Source organism: Neomonachus schauinslandi, chromosome 4 (genome assembly GCF_002201575.2).
Source record: "Neomonachus schauinslandi chromosome 4, ASM220157v2, whole genome shotgun sequence".
In the NCBI taxonomy this organism is placed as follows: Eukaryota; Metazoa; Chordata; class Mammalia; order Carnivora; family Phocidae; genus Neomonachus; species Neomonachus schauinslandi.
Genome location: NC_058406.1, coordinates 93,219,213 through 93,239,134, shown reverse-complemented (window position 1 = coordinate 93,239,134; position 19,922 = coordinate 93,219,213). Strand labels below are relative to the sequence as shown.

Sequence of the window (19,922 nt, the reverse complement as noted above, 5' to 3'; positions counted from 1 at the left end):
CAGGGATGGGTAAACTTCTGTAAAGAGCCAGATGGTAAGTATTTAGTCTCTGTGGCCATAGTCTCTGTTATAGCTACCCAATTCTTGTAGCATGAAAGCAGCCTTACATAATACATAAATGAACAAGTGATTTTAACATTTGTATTCTAATAAAATTTTATTTATAAACATAAATAGTGGTCCAGGTCTGGCCAAAGGATGATGCTTTGGTGACCTCTGATTTAAGTTAAATTCTGCTTGTAGAAAACTTTGTTGATATCTAACACATGAAGTTAGGAGCCATTGAGAAAACTCTTGTAGGTTGCCAACAGCTTGGGTCACAACAGTTATACATGTTGCAATTTTATGAAGATTCCTGGAAGAAAAGGAATTCATACCCACAGAATTAAGTCTGTTGTGTTTATAGTGAAGAGACAGAGGCAAGAAGGACCTAGCCAGCCTTATCACCCACTACTCCCTTTAGTTTTATTCCAGCCAGACCATTCTATTCTCTAAATAAATCTTATTCTTCCTCTTAGTCCTTCTTTTGCTTACTTTGTTTCTTTCATCTAAAAGGTATCTCTAAAAAAATTAATAAATGCTATGTGAAAATTTTACAAAAGTATGTCTCCAAAGTAGCTTTGATCTGTAGTATGGGATGAAAGTGAGTCTGAATGGAATGTCAACTTCTGTATTTTTTTTCTCAGCTTTTAGAATGATTCCATATCCATTAGAGAAGGGCCATCTATTTTATCCTTATCCCAGCTGCACAGAGACTGCTGATAGAGAGCTATTACCTAGTAAGTAAATATTCTAGTTTTCCTAAACTTAAAAGTAGTTGTGAGATTGTTTTTCATAGTATTTTCTCATAGTAAAAGTGCCTTTGGTTGAAATTCAGGATACTGTTTAAAATACTATTTTAGCCATTTCTTGGATGTAGTTGCATAAGTTCATTCCCATATGTTTCTGGGGTAAAATGCTATGTGAGATGCAATGAAGAACACAAAAGTTGAAGATATTAAAAAGAGCAGTCATCTTACAAACATTTGAAGAAGAAATAATACCAATCCTTCACAAACTCTTTTCAGAAAAGAAAGGAGGAAGGAACACTTCCCAGCTTATTCTGTGAGACCAGTATTACCCTGATACCAAAACCAAAGACATTACAAGAAAACTATAGAATGATATCCCTCATGAATATAGACACAAACATGTTCAACAAAATATCAGCAAACTGAATCCAGCCATATATAAAAAAGATTATACTCCATGAGCAAGTGGCATTTACCTCACAAATGTAACTGGCTTAACATCTCAAAAGGCAATGCATCATGTTAAGAGAATAAATGACAACAGATGCAGAAAAAGTGGCTGACAAAAATCCAACAACCATTCATGGTAAAAATTTTGAACAAACTAGGCATAAGAGAATTTCCTTAACCTGATAAAGAGCATCTATGAAAACTCCACCACTGAGAGGATACTTAATGGTGATTTTATGATTTAACCATTGAATGCTTTCTCTCTAAGATTAAGAATAATGCAAGGATGTCTGCTCTCTGCACTTCACTTCAGCATTGTACTGGAGATCCTAGTCAGTGCAATCAAGCCAGAAAAAAAATAAATAAAAAGGCATTCATGTTGGAAAAGAAGAAGAAAACTGTCTTTATTCACAGATGACATCATCTTCTATGTAGGAAATCCTAAGAAATTCATAAAAATACTATTAAATCTAATAAACAAGTTTAGCAGGGTTTCAGGATATAATATCTGCATATAAAACTCAGTTGAATATTTATATACCGGCAGGAAGTAATCAGTCCAAAAATGAAATTTAGAAAATACTTCTAAGCACAGTAGCATCAAAAAGAACAAACAATTTAGGAATAATTTAAATGGCTTGTATACTAAAAACGACGTCATTTGCTGGGAGAAATTTTTAAAAAATTAAGTAAATGGAGAGACATTCCATGTTTATTGATTGGAAAACCGAATATTATTTATATGGCAGTTCTCTCCAAATTGATCTATAGATTCAATACAATCCCTACGAACAAAAACTGACAAGCTGATCTCAAAATCTATATGGAAAGGTAGAACACTCAGAAGAGCCAAAGCAGTCTTTACAAAGAATGAAATTGGAAGGACTACACTTTCCAGTTCTAAAAAGAGCAGTCTTAGACTTAGGGGGAGAACCAGAAGTATATAGGGTTATGATCGCTGAGAGTCCCATTGAGTCCCTGCTTTCAGGAAGCCAAACTTCTCAAAAGAATGGTCTATACTTATTTGTCTCAGCTGCCTTATCCTCTCACTCTTCTCTGTGAACTGGTGAATTTCTGTGTAACTTTTCTTTTTATGATTTAACCAATAAGTAAGCATGCTGAAGGTTATAAACACTAGCACCATGTTTCCTTATGTGATATAAACCTGTGCCACAGTTTTTACAGTTCTGGGGCCATTAGAGCTCAAGTCTAAGAAGGAAAGTTGCAGTTTTACAAACAACAAATGAGGTGAGCTGAAAGGTCCAAACAGATAGATGAAAATTTAGGGGAGATTATGGAAGTTGAGTATGCTGATATTTTTCTCCCAGGGTCTTTTATTTTCTTCCATCCTCTGAGATAAGTTATCTGTTTTTTTCTTTGAACTCTCAAAGTACTTTGTGGACTTCTTAACCTCCCCCTTCTAGATTGTAAACTTGAAGGCCAGGATTCTCTTTATCATCCCTCTATGTATCTCTGTAATGTTCACAATGAAAATTGATATTCAATAAGTATTTTAATTAGTCAAATTTATTAATTTATTCTTTTTTTTTTTAAGATTTTATTTATTTATTTGACAGAGACACAGCGAGAGAGGGAACACAAGCAGGGGGAGCAGGAGAGGGAGAAGCAGGCTTCCCACTGAACAGGGAGCCAGATGCGGGACTCGATCCCAGGACCCTGGGATCATGACCTGAGCTGAAGGCAGACGCCCAACGACTGAGCCACCCAGGCGCCCCTTCTTTTCTTTTTTTTTAGTTTAGAGGTAGAGTTTATTGATTCATCAGTTGCATATAACACCCACTGCTCATTACATCAAGTGCCCTCCTTAATGTCATAAACAGGCCAAATACATTGTCAGTACTCAACAAAAATATTAAATATTAGTACCTTTTCCTCCTTATCCTACTCCAAACTCCTGAACTGCTCATGAGTTAATAGAAAGACTGATAAACAATGTGTTAAGTACTGCATGTATGGAATAGATTATAAGGAAGCTGAAATGGGTGTGCTGTCTCTCTAAGGGCAGGGATGATTCCCAAATCTGACTTGATTGACTTGAAGAATGGGAAGTCCATCATACAGCAGCAGGAGCAGGTTTGGGAACAGGAATGGGGGAAGTAAATAAATTCAGGCTTTGAGTATGTTGCATGTATACCACATCGTGTGTGTGTGTGTGCACATGTGTATGTATGCATGCTTAAATCTATCTATAATCTATTTTGCACATATATACATATTTTTTGTATCTCTAAATAATATATGGGCCTAAGATATATTTATAAAACATATATGTATATTAAATATGTATATATTACATAAATAGTAAACATTGTAGGTATTCTTTGGGTACAAGTAATAGCTGTTTTAAACTTAAAGGGAATTTGTTAGGAGAAGACTGGATTATCTCAAAGAATCCAAAGGCAGCTTCTGAAGCAGATTACAGTCAGACCTCAGAAGGGACTAGAACCAGAAACTAGAGGGCTATCAGGATTTCCAGGAGTCAGTTATCTGTATATCTCTATCTCTGGCTGCCTTTTTCCATCTCTCCTGTTCGTACTTTTCTTTTTCTCCTTCCCCAATGCCATCTCCTCTCTGTATGAACTCTCATTTCTGCTTCTCTCAATGTGTCTGCTTCATTTTTCTATCTTTCTCTTTGTCGTTTGGCTTTGCCTTCTTGGATACTCTTGTAGCCAAACTTGATGTCCTTATGTGGCTCTAGTTTACACGTTATCAGTTCAAGCAAATTGTACAGCATGAATAAGATCTCAATCTGGCTTCTAAAACTTCTGGAAGGGAGCATCAGATTTATCCAGGTGTTTATTCCTGGTGTGGTTAGCCATGGCCTAGGGACAGGGTCAGGTTGTGTAAACAGGATTCCTGGGGGTTCCACTATCTCTTTCTCTCTACATCGCTGTACATCACCAAACCAACTTGGGAATCATCATTTTCTAGGCATGGTTGAGATCACTAAGGGAGACTGTGTAGAGTGAGAAGTAAACTAAGAGTGGAACCATGGGGGCACAAAAATGTTGAAGGAATGGGTGGCTGATAAGGAGTTGGGAAGATTCAGTGAAGGAGTGGACAGAGACAGGACAAGAACCAGAACTAGATAGGCTAGGAACTAAAAATTTCCAAGTGAGGAGGAGTATCTGATATCAAGGAAGGTGGTTACTGTGAAGAATCCATTGACTCTGGCAATTAGAAGGTCATTAGTGAAAGAAATTTTATTTTCTTTCTTAGGATGGTGCTGGTAGTAGTTGTTCTTGTTGTTTTTCCATTTTAACAGAAACAAGGATATTTAAGGCAAAGGAGTCAATCTTTAATTATGGAACATCAATATGCAGGAGTGTATTATATTAGGTTAATACATTTAGCCTAATATAATGCCCCCTCCAAATCATTACAAAAGTTGCTTAAGGCCAATTTTACATAGTAATATGAATAAAATCAGGGTTATTATTATGTATTGCCAGAGTCACAGGCTATAAGAACAGAGAGTTTGCTTTTTTGGCAGGCCTCTATTATTTCTAGGGTACTTACACATTTGCAAATTCCAGGAGGTAGGAGAGGAGGGATATCCTGGGGGTTTTGTTTGATTGTATTGTTTGTTCTGAGAGCATTTGTCTGTCTCTGACTGTGGTAGAATGAACAAATTTTTAATAATGTGGAGTTCTAATACCCAGGAGTACTTAATGTTTTTTTTGTTTTCAATTCTCCTTCAACCTTGATATGACTTACAACATTCTGGAATTTGCTTAGGAACCTCGTAAGTTCAGACTTGAACTATTCCCTTAGTTCACATGGCTATTTAGTTGTCTTTTATGCCTCCTGATAAATTTTTCTCTACAAGCCAGTGATGAAATTTGAACTTTACTTCCAAGGAAGTGTTTCTGTACTAGTCATCCATTATACTGATGTATTAGCCAAACATTGACTGACAAACGAATCTACAGAAAGCAATCCAAAAAGAAAAAATTAGGTCTCCCCTATAATATAAAAAGCTCATATTTTAAGAAATAATCTTACTAAAACTATATCGTTTTTTCCCTTAAAAAGTGGAAATAGGGGTGCCTGGGTGGCTCAAGTCGTTAAGTGTCTGCCTTCGGCTCAGGTCATGATCCCAGGGTCCTGGGATTGAGCCCCGCATCAGGCTCCCTGCTCGGCGGGAAGCCTGCTTCTCCTCTCCCTCTGCCCCTGCTCTTGTTCCCTCTCTCGCTGTGTCTCTCTCTGTCAAATAAATAAATAAAAGTCTTAAAAAAAAAAAAGTGGAAATAATACTATCTATCTCTTAAGGCTATTGAAAAAAATCAAACTAATAGAAATTAAAGCACTTTGTAAATCATTAAATGCTATACAGTTTAATTTTATCAACGTTGCTGTCTCTCATGCGATAGGAATTTTAGTGACCATTGGTATACATAAGTGTTCCCTGTCTTTGCAAGTACCATGGTTTATTTCTCTTGGTTTGCTAGAAGAAGTTGGCCTCTCATGCTTGAGGGACAGGGCAAAAGGGACTACTGGTTTTTTGGGTGCTGAAAGTACAATGTTGTCCACAGCTTCTAATGTTTCTAACTTTTTTAAAACAAATTCAGATTTGGTGTGCTTTTACTTTAAATGTGACCCAAGCCTCTGGAAATTTTCTGGATTTTTAATGAGTTCAGTTTTTGGCATATACTTTTGAGTATAGTATAAGACATAAAAAATATGGCTACCAAAGGAAACTTAGGTGTAATCTTCTCTGTGAATCGTTATGTTGGAAAAAGTGAAATTTATAGCTGACCTTGATTCAGAACTGAATTAGTCATCCCTTACTTATGCAGGATATTACATCAGGAATTCTTGGGTTTGTGTCCAGCCCTGAGCAGTCAACTTCCTGGACAATGAAGTCCCAGAATAGCTCTCCGTTTAACAGACATTTATTGAGCACCTACTGTGTGCCACGCATGGTGATAGTCACATCTCAGCATTGGTATTCAGGTATTTTCAATCAAATTTCAAATAAGATATAAATACTTGAATACTATTAGTAATGAAATATCCAGTCATTAGAAAAATAATACCTGAGTTAATGTGTGAATGTAATAAAATAAGACAAGGGACTTGATTTATGTTCAGAATCTTAGGGCTTTGGTGTTCTAGTTCCATTTTTACGGTGCTCTATGAAATGCCACACATAGAACATTTATTAATAGCTGGGTAAAATTATGGTTCTGGGAAATCTGCAACCACACATCTGTCTCTCGATCACTATACTTGTCTCTGAGCTCCCGAAGAGCAAGAATTATAACAACTCATATTTAAGGACTTACAGTGTTCATCATAACAACTCCATAGCAACTATGAGAGGGTTTAGCAACTTATTCAAGACCACACAGCTAATAAGTGACAAAGCTCTTTTTCAAAACCACCTCAGCATGACTTTACAATTAATGTTCTTTCCCACGATGCCATCTTATTCCCAGTCCCCAGCACAGTCATCTGGCTCTGTAGATAGCTGTCGATGCTGGAATAAATAATGGATAACTTTCTTCTACCTTGCTTAGCCAGAGATGCCCTGTTCTTTTTTAAAACAATTATTTTCCTTTTAGTTTTAAACTTCATTTGAAAATATTAAAACTGGCTTACACTATATTCTTAAATAAAATCCATTTCTACCTTTTCTCCCTTACAGCCTTTCATCATGTTTCTGTTTACCCAAAGAAGGAGCTTCCTTTTTTCATCCATTTCACAGCAGGACTGTGTTCTTCTACAGCAATGATAGCTCTTCTCACACACCAGTTTCCTGAAATCATGGGTGTTTTTGCTAAAGCTGTAAGTATGATCTCAAGGACTTGTGTAGAGTATTTGTAAAACACACAAGAAACCATCTCTGATCTGTTTGTGCTAAACCAGTTGATCAGTGGAAGATGTTTGTATAGTAAATTACAGGAATTGATTTGTAAAGTTGCTGCTATAAATATGTCAAACATAAGTTTTTGTTGACTTGAGCTATGTTTTTGTTGCTTAAAAGTTTAAAAGAATACAATGGCATAACATGATAAAGTTGGTCTTTGTAGATCACTTTTGGTGGTAAACATAGCACTTGTTACTAGCTAAGGAATAACCCAACTCTTTTAAATGCTTTCTGTTTGGCACTAAAAAAAATTTCCCTATTTGAGAAACAATTCCCTATTTCGGAAACAATTCCCTATTTCGATTTTTCCATTTAAATGAAATCATTAATGGTAAAGTTTGCTGATGGAGAAAAAGTAGGTAAGATGGGACAGATGGAACATTCACCCTGGGTACAGAATGTGCTTTTTTTTTTTAAAGATTTATTTATTTATTTGAGAGAGCGAGAATTAGAGAGAGAGAGTACACGAGAGAGGGTAGGGTTAGAGGGAGAAGCAGGCTCCTCGCTGAGCAGGGAGCCTGATGCGGGACTCAATCCAGGGACTCCAGGATCATGACCTGAGCCGAAGGCAGTCGCTTAACCAACTGAGCCACCCAGGCGCCCCAGAATGTGCTTCTTTACTCAAAGCTTCTCACTGTTGTATCTGCATGTTCTTAATTGACCTTCCCCAACGTTGGGTGTAGAACCATGGATAGACCTTTATTTTCATTTTTATCCTTTAATTTGAACTACTTCCCCATTTCCTGAGCCAGGTCCAGAAGGTACTTGAGGACTGATATTAGAATATCCCATGATTGTTTACTCTTCTACACAAACTTAGTTATTAATGTCACTGGCTCAGAGTAAAATTACCAACTTTAAGTTGCTAAGCCTTTAAAAAATGGGTCTTTCTTATACATCTTCACATTTTTACCAGGTAACAATAGTTCAAACCCAAAAGGAAAATGCGAATTCATTTTAGTCCCAAATCAAAAAGCATTGAGAACTGTAGCAGCACTAGCCCTTACTCGGCAATGTAATTTCTATATTTTTCTCTATATGCCTCTGTTCTAACTCCCTGTTGCCTCAAAATTTCTTTTTCTGCCTTAAGAACAGTTTATTTTGTGCCTTAAAGATTAGTTGGTTTTCTTTTGGCACCAGGAGTAAAAGCACTGGTTTGCCTTTTTCCCTGAAGGTCAGCTGTATAATGTGTTAAGTTGCCACTGGCGGTAGGCCTAGCAGTCTGAGACTGCACTTGATTCTGGGTCAGTCTTCAAGGAGAATGACTTTCCACTGTTGTTCAGGGAGTATAGATATTTGGGTTGGAAACCGACTGTTTCCTTTTAGTGTGAAAGGGAAGTGTAGTGATCATACCGTAACTGTTGTTCGTGGTGGTGCTGACTGGGGAGTGAGTGCATCTCAAACTGAGATGACCTTACTGTGTACTCTGGCATGGAAAAAAATTGACTGGAAAGGGAATCCCATCCATTTAACAACTGGAAAAATATATGCAGCTGTGTATTTGAGATCACAGGCAGGCAGTGGGAGAGATGGTCCTTGGGGTTCTCTCAGAGTATTGGAAAGGAGGTAAAATCGAGTGAGGAGAGAGATTTAGAATCTGGAATCGATATGTAGCAATTGTTAGTAGTATACTTCCATGAGGTACTGGCTAAAATGAGTGCAGAGTGTATTCACTGTCTACTCTATCCATCAATGTTAGTATGTAGCATCTGTCTTTACCTGAGACATGGCTGATGCACCAGAAGAGTCTTTAAGATTACATCACACAAGCTCCTTAGCACTCCTGCAGTTGAGTCTGAGAATGAATAATTATATATTTTAAAGTGGAAGTTTCTTTTTTTAGACTAAAAGTTATTAATTTACTGTGATTCTAGTTAATGAACAATAAACAGGCATTTATTTACCATCCTTTGATATTTGTATAGTTGGTGGTATATAGTTATAAATGTGCCTCACAGCAAACTTTTATAGCCACATTTTATGCAGTGGCCTTTACATGTACATTTTTAGTTCCTAAAAGCTAACTCTTTACTCAAGGTACCTGCAGAACAGTATTTGGCATGCCGCAGTACCAAGGGCAGGTTCCACTGAAGAATTTATGGAAAATGATTACATGCAGGCCATCTCCAGCTTATAAACACAACGTATAAATGCAAGGGAGCTGGAGGCTCAAATTCTGCTTCTTCCCCTACTTAATGGTGTATGCAGTAGGAGCTTCACCATCACCCAGGAGCTTGTTAGAAAGGCAGAATCTCAGGCGCCACTCCAAACTTCCTGAATCTGCCTTTTAACAAGATCATCTGTGCGTTTAAAACTTGAGAAACCCTGCTCTCGTCTCCCCGCAGTCGGAGGAATTTAGACGCCTGGATAGTGCTGCCTCTTCCAGGCAGAAAAGGGGCAGCATTACAGAATGGCATGAGCGTAGGCTCTGGAGCCAGACTGCTTTCCTTTGAGTTCCAGCCCTGACACTTACTGGCTGTGCAACTTCAGGTAAGTTCCTTAGCCATTTCTCCCCCTCATTGTAAAAGGGGAATAGTACTACCTCGTAGGCGTTTGTGAGGGTTAAAGGAGTTTAAAATATGACAGGTGTTTAGAACCATGTCTGTCCACAGGAGAAACTAGGGAAGTGTCACTCTTGTCGCCACCCATCATTGTCATCATTATCACCAAAGTGCAGCTGTGATAAGAAATCCTAACCCCTTCACGTTGGGAGGAGCTGTGTCCTGAAAGTAAACTCAAAATGTATTTTCCCATGGAAATTGCAGTATAAATCGTGGCTAGGTGTCATTTAAACAATACTGCTGGTACATTATGTGTATTTGTACCACCAAAAGTGGAGAAATGTTTCAGATTGGAGGCGCTGGCAGACTGCCTGGTAGAACATCAAGTATTGATAAATTGCAAACGGCCTATGTTAGGAGTTTCAAATACGTCAGGTATTTGATAGCCAAATATAGTGGGAATCAATCTATTTAGTAAAGCAAAGCAGTTTCAGAAAATTTCCTAAATTTTTTCCATTGTTATCACGGTCTCTTCCTCATCCAGTGTATTTTTATATTAGCTCATATGCTAGAGTAAATTTAATTTGAATTTGTTAAAATACGTTTGTTACAAAAATTGCTTTTTTGTGAAGCAAGGCACTAGGGATTAATGCTTTTTCATAATCTTCACTGTTCCTCAGATTGAGATAAATGGAAGGGTATGAACTAGAATGGTTAGTGATTTTAGTGCCCCATCTTTTGCATGGTATGAAGCTGTGTGGAATAAGACTTTAGTTTCAGCAAGCTAGGACTTTCTTTCTTGATTTTTCTCCTGGCTGAGATGAAAACCACGTCTGACATTCAACATAGAGCAATAAAAAAAAAAAATTGCATAAATCCCTGGAGATGTGGAATGTGCTGATATCAGAGCTGATATTCTCCAAGGCCAGAATTCCTGAAAAAGGAAAAATTGCTTTTAAGTGGTAGGTCATTTTCTCACCTGCTTTGAAGCCTGCTGGGTTAAATATGAGAGTTCAAAGTAAGGGTAGCCAGCAAACCAAATGAACTGGAATCCGATTCTGCTTATCTGAAAGGAGCTTCTTTATTTAAGAGCAGCAATGCCCTCTCCTTAGAGAACCAATCTTCATCTAGCCTGGCCCCTTTCATTTCTCTCCTGCAAGAAAAGCTTTCTTCTTAGTAAGCCTTGGGAGGGCGTTATCACAGCAGTGAACACTATAGATGGTCTTTGGGGGTTTCACTGACTTACTGATAAATTCAGGCTTGTGGCATGTGACTTTAGTACTTTGAATTCAGAAGTGTGTTTGCATATAAAAATCTCTAGTTGGGTTTTAATGAAACAGGCTAGATAGCCTTTGCAACCTGGCAGAAAAAGGTGTTAATGGGTAAAGACAGGAATCAGAAAGATTCCCAAATAAATAGTTTGTTTCACTAAAGCAAAACTTTGTTGAAATCCGTTTCACTGAACACACACTGTAGCTGTGCTGAGGTGGGAATGGGCCCTGTTTCCACATATTTTTACTAATCTTTATGTGGGAAAATGTGGTTGGACATGCCAGTGATGAATTTCTGAGCAACTCATAATTGGCTGGCTCCACTGTAACTAGGGCCTAACAATCTGCTTGATTAATTCTTTAAGGACTACATTAGCCAAGTTGTATGATTTCCAAAGATATAGAAAGTCAGATGTTATGCTAACAAAAGACCTTTCTACAGAATGTCCCACTGGGATTTCTTCAGCCCCTTCCCAAAAATAATTAACATTTTTCTCCCCAAATTACATTTTAAAAAATAATAAGCAGAAATAAATGCCAAGTGTGTTTTACTGAATAGTGATCAAAACTTTTGAGGTTTGTACACTATTCTCATCATTTTTTTCAGGGCAAAGATCGTCTTCATACCTAGGGGAGTTGATAGATAATTATAACTTTATATTGATACATACCAGTAGAAAAAATATATTATTTCTAAAGGTTCCCAATTTTCCATTGTCATAACCAGTGACATGAAATTTGTTCATAGGTGAAAGTGATTTTTTTATATTCTCCATCTGATTTCATTCATGCTAAAAACCTATGTTAATTGTATCGCTCTTTATTAAATACATAGGGCCACATTCAGAAATTCAACTAACAAGTAAAACAAGTTTCTTCAGTTTGTTTGAAAATGGATTACATTTCAAAGCTGTGAGACTTCTTTAGTTCCTAAGAACTGACATAGTTTTTAAAACATTTTGAATTGTAACCAAGCTTATATTCCCATAAAATATTGTTCTGTAGCCATGCTCTTTCCACAGCAATATATCTGAGGTATTTCCCAGAGATTATACTGATAATAAAAGGAGCCCATTGTGTGACAGGTCAAAAAATTTTAAATGTTTACATTTTTGTTCCCTTGTTAGTGCCACTGAATTCAATCTTTATTTGGGCAGTATAGCATATTCCAATTTTTATTTTCTTAATCAATTGGGATATTTCTAGCAAAAGAAAAGATGTTCTCTACTTCCATTAAGGGCATTTCTCATGCTTCATTCTCATTGTTTCCCTTTAAAAAGAACCAGACTGAGAAGATTGTGATATTGCTGTTGTTCTTCTTTATCCATATTTTCTGAGTACTAAACTCTTATTTTCAAAGCGGGGGAAAAAAAGAATAAAAATTAAGACAGTGTACTTTTTAACACATGTTTATACCCCTTCCCCAGGGTTTCCTTCAGTTTTGAAGTTTGTGGAAAACACCCTCTTTCCCTATTAACATGTGCCTGTCAAGTATGAAGTTCACAAAAGCTTTCCTTCCCTGAATTTATTTGGCAGTATATTTAATCATCCTTTCCCCCTCAAAGCAGATGTCTCAGTGCCAAAGTTTAGGACATCCTGTCACTAACTGCTACTGATATATTGATTGCTTAATTATTAGCACTTGGGGCAAATGGACTGCATAGCAGTTTTCAGAAGAGTGGTGCTTAGATATTGATGTCAATTGCTTACTCTAACCCCATTACATGAGTGATACTAGAATTCACATTAGGAAACCTACTGATTTTTCTTTTAGAAAACCTTTGTTTTTTGCAGACCCCGCAAAGTCCTCTAAATGGAGAGAATAATGGGATACAGAATAAAATTATAATCTTGAGGAATAGTTTTTATTGGCTTCTTTCTTGAGTTGAACTTTGCTCTTTCTCCCACCAATCAAATTTCTAATGCTCAAGAGAACTAAATTTGTATGACTATTTAATATATTACGATTCTAAACCAGGAGTAATTTAGATTTCAGTTAGTTATTATCTTTGTTCTTAAGAGTGTATATTTAGGCTCTCATTTATTCTTACCCAAGCCATTGGAGGACAGATTGTGGTTTTCCAGTGTTTTAGATGGGCAAGTTTGAGTCATTCAAGTAAAGTGATTTGCTTGAAATCACACAACAGGTAGTCCTTTAGTGATGATATATATGCTTGGTTTCAGTAAAGTGTCAGTTCACAACTTAGGCCAAAACAAGTACAAAAGAATATATTTCAAACAAAATATAGTGAGGCCAGGAGCGCCTGGGTGGCTCAGTCGTTAAGCGTCTGCCTTCAGCTCAGGTCATGATCCCGGGGTGCTGGGATCAAGCCCCACATCGGGCTCCCTGCTCGGTGGGAAGCCTGCTTCTCCCTCTCCCATTCCCCCTGCTTGTGTTCCCTCTCTCGCTGTGTCTCTCTCTGTCAAATAAATAAAATCTTTAAAAAATATATATATATAGTGAGGCTGAAGGGATATAGAATGATGGCGTGGTGATAGTAAAGTGGTTTTGCTAGAGAAGTCTTCCTATAGGAGATGAATTTGGAGAAGAGTTTTAAATGAGAAGGCTAATATGGATTTTCAGAAAATAGGAAGGACGGTTAGGTTGCAGAAATGCTTACTGCAAAAACCAAAACATCAGTAGACACACTGTCTGGAGAACTCTGCACTCTTCACAACATAAGCCTATTTGATGAACTCTAATGCTTTAAAATAAAGAATGCCCATTTACTTTTTTTGTCTTTCAAGTTGGTTCACTTTAATTTCATTCCTTTTCTTTCTAGTAAGCCACTTAAGAATGAAGAACACTGTTTGGTCCCTTCCATCCACACTCATACAATGGTATAAAAAACTTCAGCCTATCTAACTCTCTGAAATGTACAGTAATATGAAAGAAGCAGCAGGCACTGCTTTGTAATGATTCAGAGGGAATTTGATGGACTCTCTGAAATGGTAAAAAAAAAAAGAAAAGAAAAGAAACTTTTAATATAAAGTACAAATGTATACCCCATGTTTCAATACCATTCTTCTTTCAAAATCAGAGGGTAAATTTGTGAAGGATTATCTGGGGAAGTTTAACTGAACAGAATAAACTTTGGTCTAAAATATAACATGTGCGTATCTTCTGGCTCACATGGGAATTTTAGGTAGCAGATGTACTTCTAGTAGTTGTATCAGTAGGTAGGAAACGTAGGTGTGTTTCTTAATGCTGATGAGGCCTTGATACAAGATTGGCTATTGATAGTATTCTTTCTGAATCTGAGGAAAAATAAAATTATCTGTCTTATTTTTGTAATGACATTAAGATTGTCTTACGTCCATCTCTAACAGCCAGCTTCAAGAAAAGAAATTACTTGGGCTTCAGATGCTGCTCAACAAAATTAAGAGAACTGATATTCAGAGAATTCAGACCACATAATCACCCTCTCATCTCATCCTATAATTTCAAGCATTCTGAAAATGAAACGTATATGTATTCTTCAAAGTGTTGGAAAGGCCTCTATTCTTATTGAGCACTTGTAAATTACGAGGAGGATATATATATATATATAGAGAGAGAGAGAGAAGCAGTTTGGGGAAGAATTCAGAAGAGAGCATATTCTCACAGCCTTTGTTAGGAACGTGCCCGCTCTTATTTTCGTCTATTCAAGATGCTGGAGTCCCACTTTCTTTGTGAAGCCAGAGTTCAAGCTTTGACTCCCAGGTAGCAGCAGCTTTACAATTAAACTTTAATCCCTTAGTGTTTGTTAGACTCCTATCTAGAGTATAGCTGCAACTATTCTTGGCGGGCAAATACATTGCTGTGTTTCCTACAGTCACAGTGAGATAGAAGAATGTTCTCTGGCTGGGGTGTGGATGAAGGCACTTTACTAATCTTATGCATAATTCATCCTTGGTTGCTGGGGTACTCAGAGTTGAAACTTTGCCCTCTGATAAAATTCAGCTGGATTTTTTATTTACTTGACTCTGATCCCTTTGGATTTAGCCCTTATTGAGAGCCTGGGGATTCTAATTCAACTAAGCCCTAGCTGCGTAGACTTTTCTTATTAATTTGCTCTTGGTGTATTTTAGCTATTGTTCAGACCACCGTAAACAACAACAGCAACAACAGCTGCGCTAAAGAACATGCAGTTCAGAGGCCTGGAGACCCTGAAAAGATTTCTTCTTTCGGTATTAGCTGATTGACTGGAAGGACTCCAATAGGGCTTATCTTAGTTTGTTTTCAAAGTGTAGTTTTTAAAGAGCCTCCGCATTTAAAACTATGTGAACTCTTGTTCTATAGCATGCCACAGTATGGTAATGATTATTCTGTAATGTACTCCACGTTTTCACCATTCATATTCATTATATTAAGATGTTACAACCGATGGATCTGTTCCTTCCTTCCTTCAATGAGCAGGTATGTGTTGGGCCCCTCTATGGAGTATGAGATACAGTGTGTGTCCACAGGTAACTTGTAGTCTAGCAGCAGGGGGTTTGAGACAGGCAAGGGATGTGTTAGTATAAGACAGAAGCTGCTGCCACAGCAGTAGATTAGCTCACCCTTGCATGTTTATTCATTTGACTGGAAGTGACTGAGGAGTTATTTTCACGTGCCTCACATAAGATGTAGTGACCTAAAAAGTCATTTTAGACTCAGGACTTTCCCTTTTGGAAGACTGTTCAGTTAGGAGCTCTTTCAGTCACACAAGGAAGGTAGAAAGAGGAGCCTCTATTCTCTTTCAAACATGAGGCATGTAGGACTTTCATCTTAAAACTTAACTGAGCAAGTACATGTTTTTATAAACAGTGGTATTCCTTATGTTTATCTGAATAGTTTAAACTTCATCGAAAAGTGAAGCGTTCCACAATTCAGAATTTAAATAAGAAATATCTTGCCTCAGATTCACATAGTAGCTGCCATAAGACAAAAGCCTCTCATGCTCCTACATTTTCATTGTCCTTGTTTGTGTCCTCTCATTTCTAATAATGACAGATTGATAAAAGGTAAGGGCCATTCTGGTTTGGAAAATGAAACAGCACCATGTCATTGTCAAGCAGAATGGGGTAGCAAGAGTTAGGACTAAAATTACTTGGGTCTGTGGTCATGTGAGAGAGACGCGAAGGAGCCACTCAGAATTTCCCAGAGCCTACTGTTAATGTCAAAGCTGCATCCTACAGTCACTGATTCTGAAAACCGGCACAAGTGTTAATTTTTAAAAAATAATAAAAAGACATTGGGGTAGGCACTGAAATAAGGTTCCTTTTCCTTCTCTCCCAAGCTGAATTTTGCTGATCAATTCTGCATCCTGGACAATTCTACCTTTTTATAGGGGGGACCACCAAGATTTTCTAAGGAACTACAAAATATTTCCAATCTTTATTGGCTCAATCAAGTTTATGTGCTAACTGGATCATTGGGGATATGACCTTGGAATACATATTTCAAAATAGGCACAGGACCTGTCCTTGGGGAGCTTATACTAATTGAGCATGTCATCAGTAAATATGGTAAAATGATGGAAGTTTATGGCCCAAGACCGTACTAGGGGGTCAAAGAGTATACTGATTTAACTCGGTGTGGCAGCAGAAGAAAGGAAGTGGGGCAGTTTGAACAATGACTTGGAAGCAGAAGACTGCAGATGAGGCTTTGGAATTTACTGGTGATTGTTCTCTAGCAATCCATCCAAGCTTGCAATATCTGCTGGTATAAATAGAAATTATCATTCTTTGGGTAGGTTAACAGAATATGTATCTCCAGATAATGAGTTAGATGCATGATAGCATCTTCCAGCTCAGAAGTTTGATTTGTAACATGCTGGTAAGGAGGCACATTCATATTTCTGGGTTGTAAGGAGCCCGCTCTTATCCATTCACCTGTGTTCCCATTTAGACTAGACCATGTCTGCCAATATTAGGTCTCTAGAGAAAGAGTTAAGTCAAAAGTCAATTCCAGACCCCCTGAGCTCCTGGCTACCACCTACTCCCATAGGACTTGGACAAAGATAATGAACACAGTTACTTAACTTTTTTTTTTAACTTTTACCTTTCAGGTGGCATTGAGAGTAATCATCTCTCTTGGCCTCAAGCTCCATATTAAATTATTTTTTTTAATTGCTTTTGAGCAGTAACTTTTCTTTGGTCGCTTAACCAGTCATATAAGTTGAGACTTCTGTCTCGATGTCCATTTTATACTAGCTGCCCTGGGAGAACAGATGAAAAATAATAAGTCAGTTAGATATTTTATGAGTATTGAGATCCCTTCCATTCAGAAATGTAAATAAAATAACCAGCATGAGCAATCAGCTTATGTCAGATTCCGTGGGTTTATGTTACATAGGGAAATTATAGTGCAACCTGAAACATGCATCTTAATGAATTCATAGTGGTGTCACAGTTGAATGTAAACCCTTGAGCTTTTCTACTGCAAAAGGTTTCAGAAATCACCTTTTATAAACTGCCTAGGGAAGGAGGAAAAAACTAAGATGATACCAACAAATGCTGTCACTGTGTAAGTGGCTGCCTCCCAGCACCAAATTGTGCCAGCTAAGTAAAGCGAACACTTAGGATACTGCTCACCTTTTAGCTTATTCAGTGGTGTGTGTGTGTGTGTGTGTGTATTCTAATATAGTTGACCCTTGAATGACAGGAGTTACGGGCACTGACCTCCTGTACGGTCAAAAATCCACTTATGACTTTTGACTCCCCATAAACTTAATGTTGACCGGAACCCTCGTCAACATAAACAGTTAACACACATATTGTATGTTGTATTGTTACATACTGTATTCTTATAATTAAGAAAATGTTATTAAGAAGGTCATCAGGAAGAGAAACAAATACATTTCCAGTACTGCACTGTGTTTATAAAACAAATCTGCGTAGAAGTGGACCTGTGCACTTCAAACCTGTGTTGTGCAAGGGTCAACTTACTCTGTTTCTGAAAGAAGCACAAGAGAGTGCTGTGGAAAAATGGGTTGTCCTTGTGATTTTTGTCCTCAAAAATTAAGAAAGCTCAGTAAGGAAGTAGGACAGGAGCCTGGTAAATAGCTCTGTTTTTACCTTCACGATGCAAGAAGCCAGTGACCTAACTGGAAGTTAGGAAATCGGAATTTGTCTCTTGTTTTTGGCAGCCACTTTTATCTAGCAGCTTGTAGTGCACAAGACCTGTCTTCTCCCTTATCAGTGAACTGGTTTGGCGGTCCCTAAAGCTCTTTCATCACTCTCCTCCCATTCAGTGTGGCCTCACATATGATGAATCTGCTTGCCACAGAAGTCCCGTATGTCAAATGGGACATCGAGGCCTGTCAAATTCTAAGGTGGGGAGTGAGGGAAAGAACCACATATTTTTAATTTTAAATTATTCCTTTTTTACATTGTAATTTCTTAAGAGTTTGGCTGAATTTATGCCAGCGTCTGGGCCTGTAAGCCTCCATTAATGCATCACAATTGTGGACAGAATATTTCACATCTCTTATTTAGTCTAGAACCTCAAATGCTAGTGAGTTGTCATTAACACTTAGCATTTGTTATGTACAGTGTAGCTCTCTTTTCGTCCCTATACATGTAACAAACGGACTCATCCCTGTGCTTTCCCATCGGTGCCCCGGCGTTGATGGACATAGATCAAGATGCTGCGCGGCCCTGCAGAGGCTCCACACCATGTGACAGTCGAGGCGCATGCAGCTAGCTCACATTAGTTCAGCTCTTATCTCAGCATTCTCATTTCTCGGTCGTCCCCAGTGTATATAATATGTACCGGCTTGAAATTCCTTATATATTGCTTGCACATTCTTCTACGTTTCAGTGCATACCAGTTCCTTCGCTGTAGAACCCCTTCTCTGACTCCCTTCCACCAGTCCATCCCTTATCTTTTAAAACTCCAACTTAGAAGTCACCCCTGTAGAAAGGCTGCCGTATCACCTCCGCGGGATTGCTCTATTCGGAGACTTCTGTTTCTTAGTCCATTCCTCGAACTGTTTTTCCTTTGTGATTGTTGCTGTGTAGCTTGCCACCCAACAGGCATAATGATCCGAGGAATGATGATTTTCCTGTATGTCTTGTCTTTGTCTATTACATACAAACATTTTGAAGGCCACGGCCTTCTCAATTTCCCCAGAGTTCTAGTCCGCCTTCCACACCTTTTCCCTTTACATCATAGCTGACTGCCTGGAGGAACAGGCCACATGTTCAGGGCTCGGCCTCCACCTCAGCATGAGTGTGGCAGCCTGCTGAATAGGCCCCGACAAATGGGAAGGATTTAACCCTTCAGCTTGGCAGTCTCCGCATTCTACTCAGACGCCTTCAAGGAGTAGATGTGGGATCAGAAATAGGTCTGGAGACGGGAGCAGGGAAATTTTTAATGAAGGCTTTGTCCTTCCTTTTCACACAAGACCCATGAAGCTGCTGTCGTCAGCAGCTCACCCGACACTCTCCTGCTCTGCCTCTTTTCCAGGAGTCAGGGTTAGTTTCAGAAAAAGGCTCTTGCTAGAAGCCATGACCTCGTACTTTTATCCCCTCCATCTGGTGTGCGGCCTCATGGGGCTGTGCTGCTATGCAGGAGGTGAGCAGTGGAATTCTTTAGATGATGACTTCTGAGCCCACATGCGGAGGCAGTGGGGGTGGGGAGCAGGGAGAGCCGTGAGAGCCAAGATCGATGGACCAAAAAGTAAGGTTTGCTCTGGGACAGATCCTGACTGTAGGTAGACTGTTTTCATGAGGTGTCCTTCCCCTAGCTCAAGTGGGGGCCTAGGTCTATGATGGATGAACATTGTGTTCCTGCAGTTTTCCCTTCTGCCTTCACAGTTGGGGTGCAGGAGTGGGATAGGTAGGGTATGTGCAGGCTTATGCTGTTTCTGAAGGAATGCATTCCAGGGTTGAACAGGGAAGGGTTCCCCTTGCACACATCCTCTCTTGGAGCTGCTTTGTCTCACTGTCTTGGACCTAAACAGAAGTCCAGATTTTGAATGAGGGTGGGAGGAGGGGGGTTGGGAGCAGCAAAAGTTTTTGATCAAGTAAAAATCTGTTGTCTGCCTCA

The 19,922-nt window shown here is 38.4% G+C and overlaps 2 protein-coding genes across 5 annotated transcripts in view; one reads left to right on the top strand and one right to left on the bottom strand.

Annotated features, from left to right (window-relative positions):
- Positions 1-7,373, top strand: part of ST7L (suppression of tumorigenicity 7 like) — a 60,220-nt gene extending 52,847 nt beyond the window's left edge. For 2 of the 4 annotated variants that reach the window (XM_044914584.1, XM_044914585.1), the window contains exons 13-14: positions 687-779; positions 6,913-7,138. In XM_044914584.1, the coding sequence (XP_044770519.1) occupies positions 687-779; positions 6,913-7,091 (272 nt within the window). In that variant the 3' untranslated portion in view covers positions 7,092-7,138. Of the gene's footprint in view, positions 1-686; positions 780-6,912 lie in introns of all 4 variants that reach the window. The other 2 variants (XM_021690074.2, XM_044914586.1) reach the window with 2 other exon arrangements.
- The window catches only part of CAPZA1 (capping actin protein of muscle Z-line subunit alpha 1), a 220,456-nt gene that overhangs the window by 102,753 nt on the left and 97,781 nt on the right, over positions 1-19,922 (bottom strand). The gene's annotated exons all lie outside the window — the stretch shown is intronic.